Genomic DNA, 25,202 nt, shown 5'->3' on the forward strand with positions numbered 1-25,202 from the left:
ATTGTGTGTTCTCAAGCAAATTGGGAGGAAATGAATGCTATATGAGTTACATATATTAGTTTAAAAGCACAGAACCTTATATTTCAAGGAACTAGAACTTAGGCTTTAAAAAAAATCAAACCAGAATTATTTCCCTTATTGTTGACCTTTGGAAAGGCAGCATGGATAGAAGGCTGATCACAGATTCAGAGAGACTTGGGCATATGCCAGCAGTGTATCCAAGAATAGTTCATTTACTCTCAGTGACAGGTGAGTTGCCAGTCTGCATTTGTGAAAGGAATTTCCCTATACACAGATGAAATGCCTTTCTCCCCTGCCCCATTCCCCAAAATGATATTGCGTATCTTGCTATGCTGACTTCATTTTATCATTTCATTTGATCTGTAATTAGGTTAACATGAAATTTCATGTTATATTTCTAAAATTAGTGTCCTTTCAGGATTCCTAATAGACTGCACTCAAGTGTAGAGATCAAAAGAAATAGGTTTCTTGCTCCATGCAAATATATCTGTGTAGTACAGTGAGGAAGAAAATAACCTCAAATAGCTAGGTTTAAATTGCTGTTGTACCCTTGATGTTCCTTTCAAATGGATCTGCTGCATAATTTGAACTAGATTTTGTTTTTTTATTTGCATTCTTGTTGACAGTAGTTGTAGCTGACATTTTAATAGATTTTTTATTTTTAAGAAGAGCGAACTGGGTGATTGAACTTTTGTAGGCATTTTCATTTTGCCTGAAGTATAATTGTTCATTATAAATTCATGCTTATAAAGGGAGTATGACACGACTTTTTTACTTCTTTAAAAACAAACATAAAGGCAGCAAGGAGGCAAAGTGGATAGAGTACCATCCTGGAGTTGATAGGACCCGAGTTCAAATGCAGCCTCAGACACTTACTGGCTTTGTGACTCTGGGCAAATCTCACCCTGGTTATCTCCAAAAAAACAAAACATAAAAGAATTTATACATTCCATCCTCCAAGTAATCACTTTTAGGAGGTCAAACACTTACTTCAGAGATGCTACCATTACTAAAAACTTGTTTAAAATTCCTTTCTGGGGATTGCTGTTAGAGCCAGCATGCTACAGTGGAAAGAATACTAAACTTGGAGTCATCGGACCTGAGTTCAAATTCCACCCATACTTCTTTACTACCTGTGTGAAATCAAATAAGTCACTTAAGCTACCTAGGCCTCTTGTTTCCTCATCTGCCAAATGTGCAAGTTAGACTAAATGACCTTCAAGGTCCTGCCAAGTTCTGGATCTGAAGTTTTTTAAAAGCTACATAAAATCATCCCTATTAATTTTGTAGTTATTCCACATGTCTTTTTTTTTAACTTAAAAAGTTATTTCCCATCTATGTTATTTGTCAGACTAATTTCAATCTAGTTTGCAAAAATGAAATTCACCTTCAAATGATGAAAGTTTGTTGCCACTCAAGATATTTAAAGGAATGTGTGAAGATTCTGAAGCCCACTGCATCAGTGGACGAAGGGTATGATCTCGCAAAATTATTTATATATCATTCAGTCTCTTTACCACCACCAATAAGTATTCATGTTGTTCCTACAATTTTATTTCCCATTGTCTGATTTTTTTTAAAATTTGTTTTAGTATCTTTTCTTACAAAGCTAAGGAAGTAAAACAACTTTTTTAACCTGGAGCAAAAAAAACAACAGTCCGTAGTGTATAGGGGCTTGGAAAACAATCTGATGAGTTTATTGACTTAAACGATAAAGAAGAAAGGTGATCATCTGTATGAAAGAGTAAACAATTTTCTGAGGAAGATAGATGGCCATTTAGTAGCTAGAGACTGAAGACAGATACTGGTTTAAACCCAGCTCTAAGCTTCTTCCTCATTGTACTGTACAATATATTCCTGTGGAGCAAGAAACTTTTTTTCTTTTGACCTGTGTGACTTCAGTACAACTACCTATTTGTAATGATGTTTTTATTCATGAGGTTGGCCTGAAAGCAATAATATAGATTTTCTGATTAATGTTAAATAACTAACCCTTTTAGGTTTTTTTTCCTGGGGAAAAGATCGACATATGATATAAATAACTAATTTAATTTGGAATTCTGCTCCCCAAATTACTAAATTGTATATATTCTTTAACCTTGCAATAGCACTACTAGGTGTATATCCCAATGAAATAAAACAGAAGTCAAAGATTAGGTCAAAGATGGAGGGAAAAGAACCAAATATACAAAATGTTGATAGTAGTATTTTTTGTTGTAATAAAGAACTGAAAAGTGAAATATTATACTATAAAAAATTCTGACAGACAAATTCAGTGATGGAAGGAATTAGTGTGACTGAGACGGTGATTAGGGATGATGAGGCACTGCTGTGTGCTTTTTGGACCTAATTTTGGGGAGACTTGACTTCAGAGGCATTGTCCCTCCCAACAGGATTTCAGACTATGGAGAAAGTTGTGTTTACTGACCCCTCTCCAATGATGTGACAATGCGATTGCCACTTGCAGGAAAGTGCCACACCACCATCATTAGTGAGTATGCTGCTACCATGACAAACCTGATTAGGTCAAAGAAAAATTTTGTGAAACCTTAGATACCCTCATCATCAATGTGCTGAAAAATGACAAGTTTGTAATCCTGGGTGACTTTAATGTTGACTGTCAAACATGGCAGGGAGTCCTTAGAAGGAAGGGAGTTGGAAATAGCAACAGCAAAGGTCACTTACTACTGAAGACTTGAGTCTCTTGTGACCTTTTCATCACCAGCTCTGTCTTCTGTTTACCTAAACACAACAAAACTTTGTGAATGCACCCTTGCAGCAAACATTGGCATGTAATTGACTTTGTCAATATAAGTAAAAGAGACAGACATGATATGAGAGTGACAAAAGTGATGTGTGGCCACAGAGTTACATTCAATAAAAGCAGTGACCCCAGCAAGATGACTCAGAAGACTCCTCATCAGCAGATTAGATCCCTGATTCCATTCTAACAGAGATATATAAGGCAAAAACTGACTGGACTCTTCGGGGCTATATGTCAAGAGAAGGTTATCCCCCAGGATATCAAGGATGCCTCCATTGTTCGTCTCTATAAAAGGAAAGAGGATGTCCTGTGAAAACCACAGTGGGGTCTCTGTCTTAGTCATTGCTGGCAAGATTCTTGCCAGAGCCCCTCTTAATAGGCTTATCCTTCACCTGGAAGATGGTCATCTACTCAAGAGCCAGTGTGGCTTCAAGAAAGGGCTGAGGAATGATTGACATGGTGTTTGCTGTATACCAACTCCAAGAGAAATGCCAAGAGCAGCACAGAGGTCTGTATACAATGTTTATAGATCTATTCAAGGCCTTTGAATACTGTTGGTTGTGAAGGCTTGTGGAAAATCATGGCAAAATTTGGTTGCCCAGAGAAGTTCATTAGTATTTTATACCAGTTTCATGATGGCATGATTGCATGGGTTCTGCATAATGGATGATGTTCCCATGCTTTTTCAGCCATCGATGGAATGAAGCAAGGCTGTGTACTTGCTCCCATGCTTTTAAGCATGACGTTTTCTATGATCTTATCAGATACCTTCAACAAGGATAAGAAGAGCATTAAGGTGAGCTAATGTACCGACGATAAGTTATTTAAATTGGAAAGGCTACAAACCAAGACTAAAATGGAGGGAGAGTGGACATGCTACTTTCTGTTCACAGATGATTGTTCACTCACTGCAGCCTCTGAGGCTGAGATGCAACAGAGTACAGATCAATTTTCTGCTACTTGTGCTAATTTTGGCCTAACAAATATCACTAAGAAAACAAGAGTTTCTCCCCCAGCCAGCACCACACCATCCACATGTAGAACCATCAGTTCCAGCAAATGGAGAAATTTTGAATGCTCTGGTAAGTTCACTTACCTTGGCAATATACTTTCCCAAGATATACACAGAGATAACAAGGTTGGCAGATGCGTTGCCAGTGTCAGCTCTGTGTTTGGGAGGCTCCAAAGGAAAAAAGAGATATTAGGCTGCCTGACAAACTGAAAGTCTACAGAGCTATGGTGCTGACCTCATTGTTGTGTGACTTTGAAACCTGGACAGGCTACAAGCTCCATGGCAGAAAATTAAATAGCCTTCATTTGAATTTTCATTTGTCTTAGAAATGTTCTGGAGATCCCCTCATGAGATAACGTACTGAATACTGAGGTCCTTTCTCCTGCCAAGCATTCAAACTCTACTGCACAGAGTGCAACTCCATTGTCCTTCAAATACTAGCTGTATTAATCAAATGGATAACATAATTTGCCTAAAAGAATATTTTATGGAGAATGCACACAAAGTAGGTGCTCACATGGTGAAGAGTGATACAAAGACACTGTCAAAGTGAAGAACTTTGATATTTCTTGTGAGACATAGGAGACAGTGGCATAGCCTGCCCAACATGGGATAACCACATCAAAGAAGGAGCTGTGCTGAATGAGCAAAGCAGAATTGCAGTAACTCAAAAGGAACGTAAGATGTGAAAATTTGGAGAAATCTCCATTTTGAATGTTCACATGGACTCTTTGTGCCCAACCTGTGGTAAAGTCTTCTGAGCTGTTGGTCTGATCAGCCACAGTTGGATGGACCCATTGTACATTGACCCTCACTTAGTGATGACATCATTTTGGTCCTCTTCCAGTTTGAAGGACAACAACTGACCCCTCTCCTAAGTAGGATAAAGCCATTTTCTCTCCTTGAAGCCACAAGTTACAGCATTGGCTGCTGTGTTTTCAGTGGATAGTTCTGCCCATCTCTTCCTGTTTTCCCTCCCCCTTAGAGCTTTCTCTCTCTCTTTTTTCTTTCTGCTATTGGCATTGTGATACAGTGGAAAGAACATTGAATTTGGAGTCAAGAGATCTATGTTTGAATCCTGACTCTGCTTACACTTGTGTGTCATTGGACAAGTTATTTAACTTTTCTGTGTTTATAAAATGAGGTCATTGGACTAGATGGCTTCTGAGATCCCTTCTAGTCTAAATCTATGATCCTATGTTAGTGAGTTTAATTCCAAACTTCATATCCCTATGTAATATTCTTTTTTTTTTGCTTGCTCTTTGGAGGGGGAAGGTTGGGCAATTGGGGTTAAGTGACTTGCCCAAGGTCACACAGCTAGTTTTGTGTTAAATGTCTGAGGCTGGATTTGAACTCAGGTCCTCCTGACTTTTAGGGCCGGTGCTCTATTCACTGTGCCACCTAGCCACCCCTGTAATAGTCTTAAAATATATTTATCCTTACACCTATCCTTAGTACCTAACACAAAAGAAATAATTGTGCAAACCGCATGAATTCAAAATGTGCTTATAAATACAAAGTATGTATGTAAAATTCAGCCATAAAAATTTTGTATAACAATTTTTCCATGTTAGCAGCAGATAAACTATGGAAGACAGGCTAGTCTGGAAGGTTTATAAATCCTATCTCCTAAAAGAAAAGACAAGAAAAACTGGCACTAAACAAGACTTTACTGGAATAATCACTGGTAGAATAATTCTAATATATAATCAAGAAATGGAACCAAATATCTGTTTAAAAATTTATTTGAAAAAGTTGAAAAATATATTCAATAGCCACAGGATAGTAATCTTCCTACTTGGGGAAAAGGAACATAATGAAATAGAGTTTCCAGAATAGGGAAATCAAATTCCCTTTCTGAGGCAAAAACAAAAACAAAAAACACAAATTAGAATCCAAGAAATTAAGAAATAAAGCCCTATTTTATAAACTATCCTTCTAGGGAAGGAACATAGTTATATTTATATCAAAAAATCTAGTAAATTCCAGAAAAAAAGACAAATTGTAAAATTCCAGCCAGCTTCACAAAAAAAGAAAGTAAGACTTGTAGGAGCCTGTTTAAATTCAAAGTTACCAATAAAACCTATGCAATAGGAGAAAAGAGAAAAAATTAATTCCAAGGACTATCCTTGACATATAATACAAATGTTAGGGACAGCTCCCCATTTATGACAGAATGAATAAGGGAAGGAGATAGGAGAACCCAAATGGGGACCTCTCTCCATCAGGTCAAGCTTTTAGCATAAAACCATAGTAGTCTAAAGGAATCAGATCAAAAGAGTCTCTCTCTCTCTTTCTGCCTTTATTTTTCCTCCTTATCTCCTTGACTTGGCTTAGAAACCTGTCATAACAGTACCACTAGGTTTGTGTTTTCCCATGGAAAGTGCACAGTTCACCTGTTTTCTCAGGGACCTTCCTCCAAAGTGTTTGCTAGATAAGCCTACAACAGCATATAGATACTTTTTTTATTCCCTAATTTCTACTTGAAGGCAACTAGGGGGTACAGTGGATAGAGGGTGGGCTTGGAATCAGAATACCTGAGTTCAAATTTGGCCCCAGACACATACTAGTTGTGTGATCCTGGGCAAGTCATTTAACTTGCTTGACTTAGTTTCCTCAACTATGCACTGGGGTTAATAATAGCACCTACCTGACAGGGTTGTGAGGATCAAATGCTAGAGCTATTATTGTTGTTGTTACTACCACTCAAATAAAAACACATAGGTGACATAGTGGGTTGAGTATAGGCTTTGGAGTCAAAAAAGACGTGAATTCAGATCCAACTTCAGACACTTACTAACTCTGTGATGCTGGGCAAGTCACTTCCTCATTATAAATATGGGGGGTAATAATAGTGCCTGCCTCACAGGATTATTGTGAAGATCCAGTGAGATTTCTCCAGAGCACTTTGGAAACCTTAAAGTGCTATATAAATGCTAACTATTATTATCATTATTTTATCCAGCAGTGGGTTATTATAGTGCCAATGCAATATTCACAGTGCCCGTGATCACTATAAATATACCTGCACAGTGCTCAATTGCATAACATAACAGACTCTCCATATAGAAGACAGAAGCAAAACATTCATACACCAGAAAACCAAATCCCCAAACCAGTAAGCTTTTCCATTATAGTACCAAAGAAGTTAATAAGCCACAACAACATAGAGAGCCACAGCATTCTTTAGCCTTCCCTCCCCCCCCAAAAAAAAAACCAAACCCAACATTTACTCAGAAACCTGACTCCCTTACATGCGTACTCTCCTCTTCCCACTCTAGCTAACTGACTCCCAGCTTCCTGTGGCTTCTGCTCCACCAGTCAGCAAACTCCTCCTACCATAGGCTCCATGTGACTACATTCAGCCTATTGGGGGCAGAGTTTATTTTCAAAGCAGGGAAGGTCTTTAGATTACCATTACCATTACAGTTATCCAGTAGCAGAAAAAGAGATGGGCAGGAAGCTCGAAGGGGAGAGAGGGTAAAAAGGAAGAGATGGTTTATGGTGCCAATTAGAAATACAGCAGCCAGTCCTAAAACACTTCTGACTACAAGGGCAGGCAGAAAATGGCTTTATCCTGAGCAGATACCATAAAGGGGACAGTTAACACAATGGCATTGTAGCCCAGAATCTCTGAGGGGCAGTCTAGCTAGGTCAGAGTCATTCAATATAGAAGAACTTCATCATCCTTGATTACTACACCAACTATACTACCCTCTGCAGCTACTATCAGCTCATAGGATGAGGATGCCCATGTCAACTCCTATGTTCCATCGTCTCCTCTTCAGAAATTTTTTTACCCCAAATCAGCAAATCCCCAAAACAGATCAGTAACTTCACTGACCAGTGGGATCATGGGAAAGAGTCTGCATCCCCAAGGTTTCCCTGATGAAGGACCAGATTCTGATTCAGAATTACATAATAATAATAATAGCATTTATACTGTACAACCCTTTAAGACTTTCATAGTACTTCATGCAAATTAACTCAGTCCTCACAACAACCCTGTGAGGTTGGTGCTGTTATTATCGTTGCCATTTTAGAGATGAAGAAACTAAGGTTAGCAGAGATCAGGTGACTTGCCCAGGGTCACACAGCTGGTAAGTGTCTGAGGCAGGAGTCAAATTGGCATAAAGAACAATATCTGAACCTAACTGCAGAGCCAGTGCTCTTTGTGCTGTACTGAATTTCCTCTTAGATATTGGGATCATGATCTTCTAAAGAATGAGAATACTAGAGTGTATTTTGGATCTCCTTTTACGTCCTGTGCCTCTCCCACTTTTAGTTCTATGATTGCTGGTCCATTTGGTCCTGGTGCTTTACCAGAGAGTGTTGTTCATTTGAAACGGCCCTTCTTGCTGGTACTGGGCACTTGTCACCCAGTCAGAAATAATATTGTTCTCCCTTTTAAGTTTTGTGTTTTCACCTGTGTCTCTAACTTTTTATACTGGGGGTGGATTGGGGGACAATGAAATGTGTTCTTCTAAAGGGCTCAGAAGGAAACTTGCATATTGCTTTTCTGGAAGACTGTTCTCATGAATCCTGAGCAGTGACTGTTGGCTGTGTAGCATTTGTTTGGTGCCTTGCCATTTCCCAATTTGTCTGCCTGCCCTTGTGTCAGAAGACCCAGGGAAGACACTGGCATTGGGACCCACTGCTGGCAAGGGAGCTGCTCTCAAAGGTAGGAGATTGTACTTTCTTCAATCCAAAGACTGGAGCTAATTGAGGACACTGTGCTGCTGCTGACTGGATCCTAGGGCACACAAAAAGAGGAACTTCACTCTCCTTTTAACCAGCTCTCTTACTTTCTGAAAATAGCTTTTTATCTGCTGTTTGTAACATTAAATAGACTGGCTGGATTATAGCTAGTATGGTAATTATCAGAGTAGAATGGGGTGTGTATGTGATTGCAGGGAAGAGATCCTTATTGCTTTTTAAGATATTAAACCTCATGATTTCAGTGTTCCTTCCAAGTGGAATCCTTCTTTGCCCTTCAACCTGATTCTATTGTGTGTAACATTGTGAATTACTGTGTAATCTAAGCTTTTTTATTGTCCTGAAACTTTCAGACTTTTAAAGGGTGTTAGTATACCTTCTCTTTTAAATAGCAATGTTTTTATTCTCAGATGAGGGTATTAATGGTTTAATTTCAGTGTCATAACTGAACATAGTCCAATAACCAACACAACTAATTTAAAATTTGTGAAGGTGTTGATGAGTCTTTTTTTCTTTTCTGTTTTTTGGGTTTTTAAAAACTACTGGGGAAAAAAAAGAATTCTAAGGAAAAATTCCACCTGGGAAATGTAATACAAAGTTCTTACTAAGAAGGAAGGAGTAGAGAAAAGGTTAAAAGGAATAATGACTGTGCCCTCAGTGAACTGGGTCGCCACAAGACAGTGTTGTCTCATTTCTTATTTGATGTCCTGGGAACTGTTTTTAAAATGTCACTTTGGAAATTTAGAGTAGTTGAATTCCAAATGAATAGTGATCAGTGCCAGTTGTTGACCTGAAGAGGATTTTCCATCTTTAAATAGTAAAACGTTGTATAGTTATGGTTCTGACTGTTTTGTAGTTGGTAAAATTCAAACCGGTTTAATGCCCCAATGATTTCCTTAAAGTTTTTTCAGCTATTTGAAATTATCATCCATACAAAAATAGACTTTAATATCTTTTTTTCTGTGAAATAGTACAGCCTTTTTGTGTTCATACACAAATAAGTTATATGTAATGCCCCAAGTATTTATTTATAACTGTCATGTTTGTTACTTAGTGCCTAGAAATGATTCATTGCTTATTTTCCAGACCTAACAGCTTTCTCTCCATGACCCCACTTCCTACTGTGACCCATAAAGATACTGATACATGTTCCCCCCTTCCTTGATACATGATAATCCTTAAACATAGAAAGTCATACGAGCAAGACATTTTTTGCCCATTTGAATCTTTCCAACAGAGTTGTCACCGATTGTCCAAGGACTAGGTTTCTGAAATTCTAACTAGTCATTAGTTGTGGGCTTTTAAAATTGTAAACTTAGTTTACTGTTACAGAAAACAAGTAATTACTTACATAAAGAAATCCCTTTATAGGTGTTATCTCCCAAATAAAAACTAAAATGCATCTTTTTTACTTTTACTACTTTATATTGAACGTTTTGCCACTAGGTTGAGGGTTTTGCCAGCCAAGACATAATTGTTTTGTGTCACTTTGAGGATCTTCCCATTTACTTTTGTTTTCTGATGGAAGATGGCACCCTTAAAACAAGGAAGCAAGTGAGAGTAAATGATTTAGAAATTCAGTCCTGACTACAGAGAATGGGAAATGGTAATATGGGAACATGAGAGGTGGTAGTGGGGAGTAGATAGAAAGCTAACTTCAGAGCTAGGATGACCTGGGTACAAGTCCTGCCTCAGACATAGTAGCAGGGAGAACCTGAGCAGGTCCCTTAGTCTTCTCAGTGTTCTAGTCAACTCTCTAAGATTGAAAGTTGGAGAGAAAAGTGCTGACTTGTCTTAGTAGACCAGGTTTTTGGCAGTCTTGGGGATGGGAGGGAGATTCCCAACATCAGTGAAATTGCAGCTCTTGTCTCACATCTCATAATAGCAGAGTGCATAGAAGAGATCAAATAGCATGTCCTCTCCTCTGACTAATTCCCTCATTGCTGCTACTTATATTTTCCTGGAGAGGAGTGGAAATAGGATGGGTCTTTGAACCCCTGAAGTACTCCCTTGGACCCCTAAAGTACTCCCTTGGAACAGCAGTGATTATCTCTGTGAAACTCCCTGCTTCAAATAGTCAGGGGAGTTAATCTGAGATTGAACTTGATTTTCCCAAACATATAGCTCATGGTTTGACTGCTTAATAGGTTTTGGGTTTTGTTCCCCATAACTGGTTCCCTGGGCAGCTGGGACAGATCCATAAATGATTTTAAACTCATTTTGCATTCTTAGTCCTTAACAACAGGCTTGATTGAATGCAGGAATCTGCTCTCCCCATAGAAATATAGCCTATAGAATGACGAATGGATCACGTTAACCTGGCACCATGTTTACTTGAGGCAAAATGTCCTCCAGTTCCAGGAGATCCAGATTGGACTGAGGTATTGTTTCAGGTGCCCGTGGAATCCCTGAAGGTTCCTCCTTGGGTGCGGAAATTTATAAGACGGTTTGTAGTTTCTCTTTCTTTTATCCATTTTATATCTTGCTGTTTGGGCTTTAGTTGAATACTTAGGATTCTTTAGTATATGAAAGATGAAAATCTTAGGATGCCTCTTCCAGAAGGAAGCCATGCTGAGGTGGCTAATTTTAAACTATCTCCCCTAGAGGTGTGAAACAATACTTGAGAGTTTGGCTTTTGTAGCATTCTTGGCCTAGTTTGTCTGTTTATAGGACACATTCTGTTCCAGAGCATTTTTTAAAGTATTCTCTGATTCTTCAACCCTCATGATGTGAGTAACCAGCATTGAAAAGAATGAAATCAAATGAATGACAGCTTGCTCACAGCATATCCTCTGCTTCTTTAGTTCCATTTATTGTATTCAACTCTAGGGTTGTAGATGTGAACTGAAAAAGAATTGGACAACTCTGGTCCATAGGGCACGTTGGGAGAGAGAACAGGTTATTCCTTATCTATAGGAACCAAGGGAGACTTAAGTTTGGTTCTAGGATTGTGAGATTCGGGTAATTCTGATGTTGACTCAGGACAGACCAAGTTTACTGGAACTGCTTTAGACTGCTAGATCCACTAACTTGTACCTGCATCTCTAGGGAAAAGGCCAGAATCGATCTAATTAGGGAGTAGGAGTGTAGGTCACAAAGACAGCTAATTGTTATTAATACCACTTCTTAAGGAGATGTGTTTTGTGGTTTTCTTTTTCTCTTAACCTTTTACCTCTTCCCACTTCCATCCCACTGTCCCTCAAGGTTATTTTATGAAGACAAAATGAATACAAAATAATAAGTTGTCTAAAGGTTTACCCATATTCTCTCTTGATTGATCAAACTATAAGCATTGAATGAAGCTATGTGGATGAGGCTAACTCAGAAAACAGGCATCCTTCTCTCTCTCTCTCTCTCTCTCTTTTTCTCATACCCGCGCACATGCACACGCACATGCACGTACAGCTACTTTTGACAAGAGTGGTGTCATTGGTCCATCAGTGCCAGCTGAACTCTAAGAAACCTGTTTGTCCTTGGATCTCAGGAGGAGCCCTAGAAGTTGTGAAAGTAGGTCAGGGGCTACCCTGCCCATACGCTGTGGTCATCTGGCCTGTGGTCTCTGGAGAGTGCTAAACCGTAGTAGTACACAGGGTAAAGAGCTCTGTACTTTGGAAATCACTTTCATTTTCAGTGTGCCCAAGCCTAGTTTTGGCAGGATGAAGGGAGAGAGGAAATTGTATTTACTTAGCAGGATTTGGGTATGAGAAATAGGGTGGTTGCTGATGGAAGGGCACAATTTTTACGGATAATTACATATGAATAATGGGTGGCACATTAGGTAGACTCATGTTCCTGACTTCAAATCCAGCCTCAGACACTCACTAGCTGTGTGACCCTAGGCAGATCACTTAACCCTGTTTGCCCCAGTTTCCTCATCTATAAAATGAGCTGGAGAAGGAAGAGGCAAAGCACTTCAGTATTGCTAAGAAAATCCCAAATGGGGTCATGAGGAGCCAGACACAGGTGAAATGACTGAACAACAATAATATATTACTTTATTTTGATTATGGTGAAATATCTAAATATATTTTGATAGGCATGGTAGAAATTTATATATACTGTTAAAATAATTATTCAAGTAATGCAGTTGATAGATCAAATAATGAGCTGCTTCCTTTTTTCAGCATTGTAGACTTGGCCTAATATCTAGACAAATCCTTATTTTCATTATGTCTTATGCATAATCAACCACAATAAATGAAGATTACGGAATTAAAGAGTCTCTGTAGGTTATAGGAGACTGAGTCAGCCAGCTGGCTGTTTCCCAGTGATCCTGACTCAGTGGCATTGCAAAGATAAAATTTATTTGTTGTTAGGAAACAAAGTAGAAATAGTCTGCAAAACACTTGGGACTGGGATGTTGGGACAGTTCAGAAGTATGTGAGGGAAGTATGCAATTACTGTCACAGACAGACCTTTGACATGTGATTCTGTCCTTGCTCAGATTTTATTTTAGAAACAATAAAATGATTTTCATTTACTGGATCATCTGGCTTCTAATTCTAAAGACCAGGATAAGACAATAGCATTAAAAGATATTATAAGGTTGATTTTTTTTTTCTACCGTGCTTTCTTTTGCTGGAACTTCCTTCTTCTAATCAAAGCTATGCTCCAAGAGTCTGTGCTAGGCCCTCTTCTCACTCTAACTATCTTGTTTAATGATCTCATTAGCTCCTATATTAGCTCTATGTATGTGATTCTCCGGATCTGTTTATCCAACTCTTAACTTCTCTCCTGCCCTCCAGTGTTACCACCAACTATTAGATATCTCAAACTCACTCTATCCAAAAAAGAACTCATGGGGCGGCTAGGTGGCGCAGTGAATAGAGCATCAGCCCTGCGTCAGGAGGACCTGAGTTCAAATCCAACCTCAGACACTTAACACTTACTAGCGGTGTCACCTTGGGCAAATCACTTAACCCCAATTGCCCAGCCTTCCCCCCTCCAAAAAGCAAAAAAACAAACAAAAAAGAACTCAGCATCTTTCCCCCCAAACCCTCTATTACTGTAGAGGGTACCATCATCCTAACTTGCAACCTTGGTGTCATTCTTAACGCCCTGCTTTTTTTCACAGGTCACCCTCCCCTCCTCCCCCTACTATCTAATCTGTTGCCAAGGCTTATCAGTTTCCTCTTTGCGACATCTCTCCATATGCCCCCTTCTCTTCTCTGATACTGCTACTATCCTGGTGCAGACCCTTATCACCTGATGCCTGGACTATTGCAATAGCCTGCTAGTGGATCGCTCTGCTTCATGTCATCCCCCTCCCCCACATTCAGTCTACCTCCACTCAGCTACAAAAAGTGGTCTTCCTAAAGTTCAGCCCCCTCCCCCCCAACCACACATACACATTAAACTCCACTGGTTCCCTATTACCTCTAGGATCAAATATAAAATCCTCTGGCTTTTAAAGCTCTTCATAACCTGGTCTCTTCCTACCTTTGCGTATTCTTAAACATTTCTCCCCTCCATATACTTTTTTATTATATATTTATTTGTTTGTTTGTTTATTTTTTTTTTAAAGCAATCGGGGTTAAATAACTTGCTCAAGGTTACACAGCCAGTTATTTCTGGGTGTGGTGCTAAGTATCTGAGCCCGGATTTGATCCTCTTACTCGCTGTGCTACCTGGCTGCCCCTCTTCATATAGTCTTAAGATCTGTTTATACCAGCCTTCTTGCTCTTCCTCGTGCCTAACACTCTATCTCTTGACCTTTTCACTGGAATGTGGTCCCTTCTCACCTCCACCTCCTGGCTTTGGTTCAGATCCCACTTCTTACAGGCAGCCTTTCCTGCTCCTTCCCACTGCTAATGCAGTCCGAGATTTCCTCCCATTTACACTACATATGTGTTGTATGTACATAGTTGCTTGCATGCTTTTCTTCCTCCTTAAACTGTAATCTCCTTTAGGGCAAGGACTGTGTTTTTGCCCTTTTTTGTTTACCCAGCCCTTCTCATGGTACCTGCTACATAGTAGGCACTTAATAAATGCTGACCAAGCAGGAAATTTGACTTTTCTTTTAGAAAAGGATCAGTGAGGCAGTGTTATGTTTTCAGTCATGGAGGTGTTGTAAACTGTAGAGGATAGATTGTCTTCTTATTGCAGTGATTCTTTGGCCCAGTTGACAAAAGCTGTTACTAATTGGAGGCATGAGCACTTTGGGCTAAATAGAGGTATTTGTCATCCTTACCCTCTCTTAAAAATGTAATCCTTGAGAGTGGGAATTGTTTCTTTATTTGTATTTGTATCCTAAGTACTCAACACAACACTCAGCACATAGTAGATGCTTAATAAATGCTTGTTGATTGATTGATGACTACTGTTGCTTTAGCCTTCCCTTGGCTCTGAGTTCACCTTTCTTGTGGCCCTTAGGGAAATCCTAGTGCATACTGAAGCTATGGGGCAATATCATGTAGCTGTGTTTAACTACTTGTGCTTTCATCCAAAGTCACAGCCTTGTTATCTCCCTTTTCAGTTGCTGCTGATCTCTCCTTGAACTATTTTAACTGTACTGGTTTATACAAAATATATTTGGTGATCATTATGACAGAGTCATGCACCAACCTTATGTAGAAGTGGTCTCTTATTATCCTTGGTGGGATGTTGGTAATAATTGCTTATATTTGTGTAGTGCTCTAAGGTTTACAAAGTGCTTTGCTCGCATCCTTTGATTTGCCTTTTTTACACATGAGGAAACCTAAGCTCAAGATAAGTTAATTGATTTGCCTGAAGTCACATGACTAAGTGGCAGAACCATGATTTTGACCTGAATCTGGTGATTTGTTTTGTGCTCTTTCCACTTCTGAACTGCTTTTAATAGACCCTGCATGGTTTATATGATTACTGTCATTTTAGTTCTGAGATTTTCTATTCCTAAAATGGCATAGAGCTGAAATTAGTAATAGGATCTCATTTCATCTCCAAAAATCTAGGTTTCTTGTGGAAAAATAGGTGAGCCCAGATATATTGTTAGCTACTTAGAGCATAAAGACAATCATTTCACTAGCAAGCTTAGTTATAAGCCAGATATGATATTAATATAGGCCCTAAGAGCTGGAAGTGATCTTAGAGATCTTCTAGTCAGCCCCTCAATTTGGGTGTTGAAGAGAGCATTGGGATGCAGAGAGGTTTGTATCTGTGGTCAGACCATGAGGTGAGGTTGACTAAGAAGAGAATCCAGGTCTTCTAACTTTCAGATTAGAACTCTGTCCGGTCTTTCCCACCTTCTCCCTTAGAGTTACTCTAAATCATCTCATTGCCTCTAAATGAAATGAAATCTGTGAGAGGGAGTCCAGACCTGCCTCTGAATCAGACTAGCTGTGTGACCATGGGCTTCTCAGGAGCCCAGTTGCTGAACTAGTTGCTGGAAGGAGTTTCTGTAACTGGAGTTCCCTAGACTGATAAAAGGTTTCAGAACCTTCCCCCCTCCCCGCTACCCCACCCCCCCCAAGGAAGTCTGTGGTTTGAACTCCAGTGAGTTTTGCTTTGGTAAATATATCTGCAGTTCATTGCTGCAATACAAATGTGAATACAACAATATAAATAATATAAATGCAACTTTACTAACATTGGTGTTAGTTGTTGTATGGGATAGCATTATATATACATGAAAAGAAACAAAACCACAGGGAAGAGAAGTTAATATCAACAAAAGTCACGGAAAGGAGCTTGTTGGAAGCTAAATGCCTATTATGCTATTTTGGGAAGGAGGCAGTGTTTGCTGGGGCTCAGAGCTTAGGTTTAATAAAGAGATCTGAGATACTGCTCAGATAGAAAGAGAGCAACTGTTAATTCTACTTAGTATACCACAAACATTCTTGTTTTTTTTTTCACCTGACACCCCTAGGAAGATTGTACCAAAGGGAAAGCTGATGGATTGTATCACCTCCATGGCCATCATCCCCCTGCTCGTTGGCTGCATGGGAATCTTCGGTCTCTTCAAGTTGCTGCAGTGGATACGAATGAAGGCCTACATTCAGGATTCCGTAGTCGTGATTACAGGGGCAACCTCTGGACTAGGGAAAGGTGGGTTCCCAAGTATGTTGCTGACTGATGAAGAGGAGTCAGAATATTCCTTTCTCCCCATTGCCATTTCTAGACTCTTCCTCTTGTGCATTCACTCAGCAACTTCTCCCTGGCCCGCTATCCAAATTTATCACCCAGTCTAAAGCTTGCTGGCTGTTATCTACTGGCTCTCGGCTAATTTCCTCTCCTTGCTGTAGGAGTTCAGTGCCTAGTGGACAGTCTCAGAACTTCTCTATCCCAGCTTCTGCTCTTACACTAGAGGACTTGAATATACCTGTTCATGTTCCCTCAAATACCCTAATCTAATCTCCTAGTGCCTTACTCTGCTCATCTCCCATGACCTACTCTTCTGCTCTACCCGAGCTACAGAAAGGGATAGTTAATTATACTTTTGATCTTGACATAACCTATAACTATTCCACTTCCATAATCAAGAACTCTGAAATTCCTTTATCCAGTCAGTCATAAATGCCTATCATTCCATTTCTCCCTGTGCCATACTCTTCCTAAACTTATTATTTTTTTTGCTTTTTTATTTGTTTTTTTATTATTAAATTGCTAGGGCAATTGGAGTTAAGTGACTTGCCCAAGGTCACACAGCTAGTTTTTGTGTTAAGTGTCTGATGTCAGATTTGAACTCAGGTTCTCCTGACTCCAGAGCCGGTGCTCTATTCACTGCGCCACCTAGCTGCCACCCCCCCCCCAAACTTTTTCTTTTTTTTTTTTTTTAAAGCCAAAAGCTTCCTTTATTTTGTTGGGGGAGAGAAACTAGCCACATGTGTCAGGGTCTCCTCTAGTAGGAAACCTGAGGTGGTGGGGCTAAATCTTGATTTATATATGTGTGGCTAGACAAAGAATCACACAGTGTGCTATAGGAACAGCAGTCAGGCACAGTGACAACAGTGAGGCAAGGTTGTCTGGTGACAAAAAGTCCCTTCACAGCCAGGTCTCGTGTCTGGGCCCATGTTGCTTGTCTGAGCACAGGGATCATCAGTTTGGTGATTTGATTGCAGTGTGTTCATCCAGAGGATGAGTGCAAAGGACTGTTGTTATGCCAAGCTTAGGGCATGGCTTGCTCGCTGGGCCTTAGCTCTGGAAAACAGGGTGTCTCCTTCCTGTGCCTTTATACCTTTCGCTCTTCTGTGTGCTCTGGGATTCAGTGACACTGGTCTCCTTGCTGGTCCTTGAATGTCTCTCTTTGCTAAGCCATGGCCCAAGCCAGGAATTTTCTTCTTCCTCTTCTTCTCTCATCTTCCAGCTCCACTAAATTCTTAGCTAAAAACGCCCAGACTTATTCTTAATCCTTGTTATGACCACCAGTTCCTCCACTTTTCGTTACTTTGTAGGGCCATTGACCACTGCTCTCTCATTACTTCTTTTTTTAATCTAGACCCTTTAGTTTACTATTTTGACCCTGTCTCATCACTATTCACATTTTACCAAATCTCAACATTGGATTACTCCTACCATCTACTTTCTTCCATTCTACTCCCTTGCTGCTAAACTAAACTGGAAAAAGTCATATGAGCATGCTGACAAGGCCCACTCCAAATTTATGTTATCTGGACCTTTACTCTAACAAGTTAACCCTTTGGTCTACCCTAATTGATTTTCTATATCACTCCCTAAAAAAGCTATTCCAAGCCTTCTTTTCTCTTTCCCATCTTCTTATACCACTTTTAATTAATTTATTTATTTAAAAAAAATTTTAATTATAAATTTTTTTTGAATTAATTTATTTTTAGTTTTCAGCATTCACTTCCTTCCATAAGCTTTTGAGTTTTAAATTTTCTCTGCCTCCCTCCTTTTCCCCCTCCCCAAGACAGCATGCAATCTGATATGTGCTCTACATATACATTCATATTAAACATATTTTCACATTAGTCGTGTTGTAAAGAAGAATTTGAATGAATGGGAGAAACCATGAGAAAAGAAAAAAAGACAAAACAAAAAAAAAAGAGCAAATAGTATACTTCTTTCTGCATTCAGACTCCATAGTTCTTTCTCTGGATGTGGATGGCATTTTCCATCATGAGTCTTTTGGAGTTGTCTTAGATCCTTACATTGTGGAGAAGAGCCAAGTCTATCAAAGTCAGTCATCGCACAATGTTGCTGTTACTGTGTACAATGTTCTCTTGGTTCTGCTCACTTCCTTCAGCATCAGTTCATATAAAGTACTTCCAGGTTTTTCTGAAGTCTTCCTGTACTTGCTGTCTTTAATGAGAAACTAAGGACATGGACCATGAGCTCTTTCTTTACCCTATATCATCCCCCATTTTGTCCTATTTTGCTCCAGTCTCTGATGAAGAGGTGGTACTTCTTGCCAGGGCCAACACCTCTACAGATACCCTTGGTATTTCATTCCTACCATCTTTTCCATCATATTGTCCCCATAGTCTTTCCTTTCCCCTCTCTAATCTTCAGCCTTCCTTCTCTGACTCCTTCCTTACTATCTACAAAATTGGCCAGGTCTCCATTATTAAAAATTCCTCACTTGATACTATTATCCTGTATCTCTTTTCTCTTTTTTTGTGTGTGTGCGTGTTTTTTATTTTTTATTTTTTGGACTCTTTCCTGTAAGGATCATGTGGGTAGGATCCAGGAAGCTGAATGTTCTTTTCTCAAGGGGGGTTGGAGGGGATTCAGGGGTTATGATCAGCCATCTTGGGGACAGCAGGCATGGGGGAAGAAGGCCCTGGTCAAAGTCTGTTCAGGTTATATAGGTGCAGTCCAAAGATGATCTGGACTTGGAGCCAGGACTCCTGACCTGCATCTGAAGAGTCACTTTAGGTACTTGGTGTTAAGGGGCACTTGGAACAATCCAAGGTTCGGCTACTTTGAAGCTGGCGTCATGGGGACTTCAGGAGATGTCTCAGAGCCTGGCTGGGCAGAGACCACTGTCCCATAGGGCCTCTTGTCAATACCATCAAGCCTGAGTTCCTAGTGGAGGTATCTGGCCCCTGCCGCTGCTCCAGGGGTGATGGTCTCCTTCACTGGCCCTCCTCTTGTCCCAGGTTGGGCCCATTTCACAGATGACACACTCATGTCAGCAGGCATCTGGAAAGCATCAATCAGTGAAGAAGGCTCTGGTCAAAGGCCCTCAGGAAAGGAGGTTGCCCCAGGCTAGGTTCCATTCAGTTCTCCTGGATGCTTCCAGTTACTTCTGTTTCCCAAGGGAAACTGGGGAGTGAGGCAGAGTCTAGCATTATGTACTTTGAAACTGCCATCATGGGGACATCAGGGGACAGTTCAGGTTGTAGCTGGGAAGCAGCCATTGTCCTGTAGGGTCTGGTGCCACCACCACCAATTCTGAGCTCCAAGTTGAAGTGATGGAGAGCTTTGCCTCTGGCCCTCCTTTTGTCACAGTCTGGACCCATTCCAGACATAACACACTCCATGTTGGGGTGCTGCTGCTGCCCGGGAGCCTCCCACTCTGTCCACAGCCTTACTTGAGACGAGGTGGGGGCCCTCAGCTTAGGCCCAGCAGGGAGTCTGGAGGACGGTGGTTGGGCCAGCCGGCTCTGGCTCTGGACCAGGACTGCTGGGGGGGGCAGGGGCGGAGATGGGGCCCTTTCCCCACCCCCACCCTCCCAGCTGCTGCCTCGAGGAGAGCACACACAGGAATGCCATCTCTCCTTTCTTTCTTAGCCAAACTTCTAGGGGGGGAAAGACAACTGTCTGCAATCTATGCCTCCTCTTCTCCCCTTCTTCATTTCTCAGCTCTTGGCAATCTAGCTTCTCACCTCATCACTTAGCTGAAACTGCTATCTTCAAAGTTACTCATGACCTCTTTTTTAAATTTAATTTTTATTCAATTGACAAGCATTTTTTTTCCCCTTCCCCTCTATGGAAAAAAAATCCTTGTAAGAAATATACATGGTTAAGCAAAACAAATTCCCACATTTGTTATGTAAAAATGTATGTATTTCTAAAATATGATAATGTAAAGGAAAACAACTTTGAAAGACTTAAGAACATTGATCATTGTAATAACTACTTACGGTTCCAGAGGACTCATGATCAAACATGCTGCCACCTTATGACAGGTGATAGGCCCAGAGTGCAGATGAAGAAATACATATTATATATATTTGGATATGGCCGATGTAGGAAGTTGTTTCTCTTGACTATGCATATTTGTTGCCAAACCACTCTTCCCCCGAAAAAAGAACCCCCCAAAAACCAGCCTGTTTATATATTCTAAAAGAATGGCTCTTATTTTTTAAACTTGCAGCAAAGATTTTTTGCACTTCCCTTCTAATCCCAGTTTCCTTTGTAATATTATCAGCATTCAACCTAGATCCCTTCTTTTTTAAACTTAATTTCATTTTTTTTCAATTGATGAAAGTTTACCTTCTCTCTCTCCTGCCCTCCCCCACTTTGAGAACAAAGAAAAACAAAACCTTTGTAACAAATATGCATAGTCAAGCAAGATAAACTTCCCAATTGACCAAAAAAAAAATATATGCACCAATCTGGACCCTGAGTTTATCACCTCTCATTAGGGTGGGTAGCATATTTCATTATGAGTCTTCTGGAATTGTGGTTGGTCATTAATCAGTTTTCTGCTTTCCCTTTTCAAAGAAGAAGCAGATAGTGAGAGCCAAGGTCTACACAGCAACAGTATGCTAAGTTTGATAATATATGCTTCAGCTTCTTCCTTGAGCCTTTTTTCTTTCCCTTGCCAAGGGCTCCTGTCCATTCCTTTTAAATTTCTCTTCCCAATTCACCCTCCATGGTTAGAGTTTGTTTCCTTTAGGACTGACCCCTCCCTTAAATTGCCCTCCCTGCTCTTTCCCTCCTGTTTTCCTGGAGCAAAATGTATTTCTACACCCACCCAATCATGTGTGTCTTCCTTCCTTTGACTTGAAAGGAAGTTTCCTTTGAATATGAAAGTGAGGTTCAAGTGTCATCCATTCCCTCTGCCTTCCTTTTTGTTTGTATAGTCTTCTTGTTCACTCAGATTATATAAAGAGAATTTCCCCCATTATTTTTATTCCTTTCCTGCCTAATTAATTCCTTTTCCCTTATATTTCCTTTTTTTTTTTCTTAAATCATCAAAATAGGTTCTCTATCTTAATAAACTATGTCTGTGATCCTTGATAGTGATAATAGGGTTCTGAGGGAACATGTATCATCTCTTCATATTAGAATGTAAACCATTCATCTTTGTTTAGTCCCTTATGATTACTCATTCATTTTTATACTTTTATGTTTCTCTTCACTCCCAAGATTGGAGTGCTGGTCCTTTCATCAGGAATGCTTACAAATCCTCTGTTTCATTAAAGGTCCATTTTCTTCCTATAGGATTAATCTCTGTTTTGTTGGGTAAATTATTCTTGGTTATAAGCCTATACCTTTTGCTTTCTCCAGTATGGTATTCCAAATTCTCCACTTCTTTATTGTAGTAGCTACTAAATCTTCTGTGATCTTGACTGTGGCTCTTCAATGATGGCATTTGTCTGTCTACTTGAAATATTTTTTTCTTTGATCTAGAAGCTCTCAATTTTGTCTATAATGTTCCTGGGAGTTTTTATTTTGGGGTTTCTTTCATAAGGTGATGAGAAGATTTTTTCAGTTTTCACTTTGGCTTCTTGTTCTAAGAGATAGGCAGGTTTTTAAAAAATAATTTATTGACATAGGATTTCTAGGCATTTTTTTTTTGGTTAATAGTTTTCCAGTAGTACAATGATTCTTAAATTATCTCTCCTTGATCTGTTTTCCAGGTCAGTTGTTTCGACATTTATGATTCTATTTTTTTTGTCTTTTGGCTTTATTTTAATATTTCTTGTCATCTCATAGAATCATTAGCTTCTCTGTAGTCCATTCTAATTTTCAAGTAACCTATTACCACAATCAGCTACTCAGTCATCATTCGTGTAGGAATGTCAAAGACAAGCAAATCATGTGGGGACTTTTTTGAGATGGAGACTTACCATTCTTGGGTGAATCTGCTCACTTTTCTTCTGCCTTCAGACTTTTAGGAGCTATGATATTTCTTAGGACTATTTGCTACTTACTCCATATGACTATCTTTTTGGATGGTTTTGTCTTTGGGTAAAAAATAACATTGTTGACTAAGGGAATAACATATTTTTATATTCCCATTTTAGGGAATCTACATCCCAGATTTGTGAGGTTTACTACGTTTACTATGTAGACATGTTTACTAAGAAGAAAATCCCAGAAATCTTCCAATAGAGAACTGTATAATAGCTTAGATGAATGATATTTCTGGGGACAACAGCTCATCCCTGACCCTTACTACTCCCCATCTTGCCCTTGTATTTTTTTTTCCTACAAAACTTCCCTAAGGACTGAAAATGGAATGCTTTTCCAGCCTGTTGTTCTATCTCAGTTCCTCTCTGTACAGGGTTCATTTCCTCCCATTTTGGATTTGCTGCTCTCAGAGCTAATGTAGACCTTTGGGCTATCGTTTTTCAAAGGCTATTTATATATTGACCTTCCTAAGATTTACTCTTCTTAGTTCTGTGTTCTTCCCCACCCTTTAGGGGTATATCCCAAAGTAATTCATTGTATTCTTTCATCAAATCTGCTTCAAAAGTTTTTACATTCCTTTGGGAGTGACAGAGAATGTCAGAAAACATTCCTTCTTTCTAAAATGTTGCCATCTGAGTTTAAAAGAAATCTTTCTAACGGTTTCTTCTGTAAGCTTGGTTCATTGCTAAGAGGGATTGCATATGCTGGGATGGCCTGAGATTGCAACACTGCACGGACTCTTGAAGACGGTGCCCACTGAGGCTGCACAAAGATGTCCCCTTCACCGTGATGGGTCCTGTTCTTAATTTGGCCACAGTTGGGAGTTCAGGCAGCTTCTCTGCCTGAATCCTAGCTCATATAACTCATTCGACAAGCATTGAGCAATTACCTGCCATCTGTCATATGCCACATACTGTGCTCAGCAAGGGAGATACAAAGACAGAAAACAAAGTGGCTGTCTTGAAGGAACTTGTGTTCTATTGCCAGTCACATGCCTGGCCCCCTGAATGAATTTATTAACTCTTGTTTAAAAGATGGCCATCCAAGTATGAGCACAATTGAAAATGTCCTTATTTAGTAGATTTAGTATCTTTCTCCCAGAGGATTCAGTGCAGGTGCATTTTTTACATACAGAAATAATGTACATTGGGGGCAGCTAGGTGGTACAGTGGATAGAGCACTGGCCCTGGAGTGAGGAGGACCTGAGTTGAAATCCGGCCTCAGACACTTAACACAAAAACTAGCCGTGTGACCTTGGGCAAGTCACTTAACCCCAATTGCCCGGCTTTCCCCCCTCCAAAAAAAATGTGCATATATAGATGCATAAAATGAGAAGACCAGTCGGAGTAACTTTTAGTGAGAAATGAGGGGTTTGAAACAATAGAATGAGGATAATGCCTAGCTCTCTTCCTCGAGGAGAGCCCTTGTGTCCAGAACAGTTTTGTTCCTGTCCCATCCCACTGTAATCTCTTGTAGTCATAAAGATGTTTGAAACAGTATTGGGGAAAGAGTATTCAGACAGGGGTGGGGAACCTGGGGCCTCGAGGCCTCAAGTGTGCCCTTCAACTGAGTCCACAGATTTGTTCACAGAACAAATCCTCTTAATAAATGGATTTCTTCTATAAAATTTGGACTCAGTAAAAAGGCCACACTGAAGGACCTAGAAGGCCACATGTGGCCCAGAGGCTGCAGGTTCCCCACCCCTGATTTAGACTAAAAGAATATATTTTAATACAAATACCTGCTTCCTTATTCTTGGCAGTGAAGTTATTAATTCTCCAACATGGGACTCTTGAAAAAAGTATCTTTTACATCCTGGATACTAAAAAGCTATTTTGTGGTCTGAAACCGTGTAATGCATATCACACAGAACCCCTATGGAGACTGTGATATCACAGAACTACCTCTCTTTTTAACCAACTTAGCTAGTAGCCTAGGATAAATGGCAGAGTTGTTGCTAATTTGAGATACGACCTGGACCTGATCATACTCTGCCTCCTTAAATGAGTGGCTTTAATTTTAATTAACATTATAACTCAGGTTTTATGTTTTTAATATTCTAGAAAGACAATTTAGAAATAGGAGCTGTGAAGCTCTATTATGAAAATGAGAGTCAGGTTTGTGACCATGGACCCCAAAAGTAGGAGGCAGGGGTAGTGGAGGTGGAAGGTATTAGAAGAGGTGCATTGGACAGTCATCTGGATCTTCGTAATTTTCAGTAAGTATCCATTTAATTACATTAGTAGAGAATGATTTGAATCTCTTTGGCTATAAAACTTCGTTCTTATTGTGCCTTCCTTTAGAATGTGCTAAAGTCTTTTATGCGGCTGGTGCTAAGTTAATTCTTTGTGGAAGGAGCCACGAGAAGCTAGAAGAGCTCATCAGAGAGCTAACTGCTACTCACTATAGAAAGGTAAGAATGGAATGATAAGAGATGTGCATTTTGAGTCCTACAGAGTCAGGCATTTCTGAGGGAACATAGAAGCATTCTTGTTACTACTAGGCATTCAGGGCTTCTTCATATTCTGAAATTGGAGGCAGTAACATCTCCTGAAATGTTATTAGACATCAAAACTAGACAGAGGCACACAGACTAGAGAACTACATTCCCATGCTTACTGAGGAGCGCTTGGTGCTTTCTCAGTTAATAGATGGCAAATTAGG

The 25,202-nt window shown here is 39.8% G+C and overlaps 1 protein-coding gene across 4 annotated transcripts in view; it reads left to right on the forward strand.

The window, feature by feature from the left end:
• Nucleotides 1-25,202, forward strand: part of DHRS7B (dehydrogenase/reductase 7B) — a 60,034-nt gene that overhangs the window by 13,678 nt on the left and 21,154 nt on the right. For 3 of the 4 annotated variants that reach the window (XM_069084716.1, XM_069084714.1, XM_069084715.1), the window contains exons 2-3: nucleotides 16,360-16,538; nucleotides 24,842-24,951. In XM_069084716.1, the coding sequence (XP_068940817.1) occupies nucleotides 16,360-16,538; nucleotides 24,842-24,951 (289 nt within the window). The remainder of the gene's footprint in view (nucleotides 1-16,359; nucleotides 16,539-24,841; nucleotides 24,952-25,202) is intronic. The other variant, XM_069084713.1, reaches the window with a different exon arrangement.

The sequence above is a fragment of the Petaurus breviceps genome, unplaced genomic scaffold, assembly GCF_028583685.1.
Source record: "Petaurus breviceps papuanus isolate PSGF00001 unplaced genomic scaffold, PetGlider_PUasm1.0 175, whole genome shotgun sequence".
Lineage (NCBI taxonomy): Eukaryota > Metazoa > Chordata > Mammalia > Diprotodontia > Petauridae > Petaurus > Petaurus breviceps.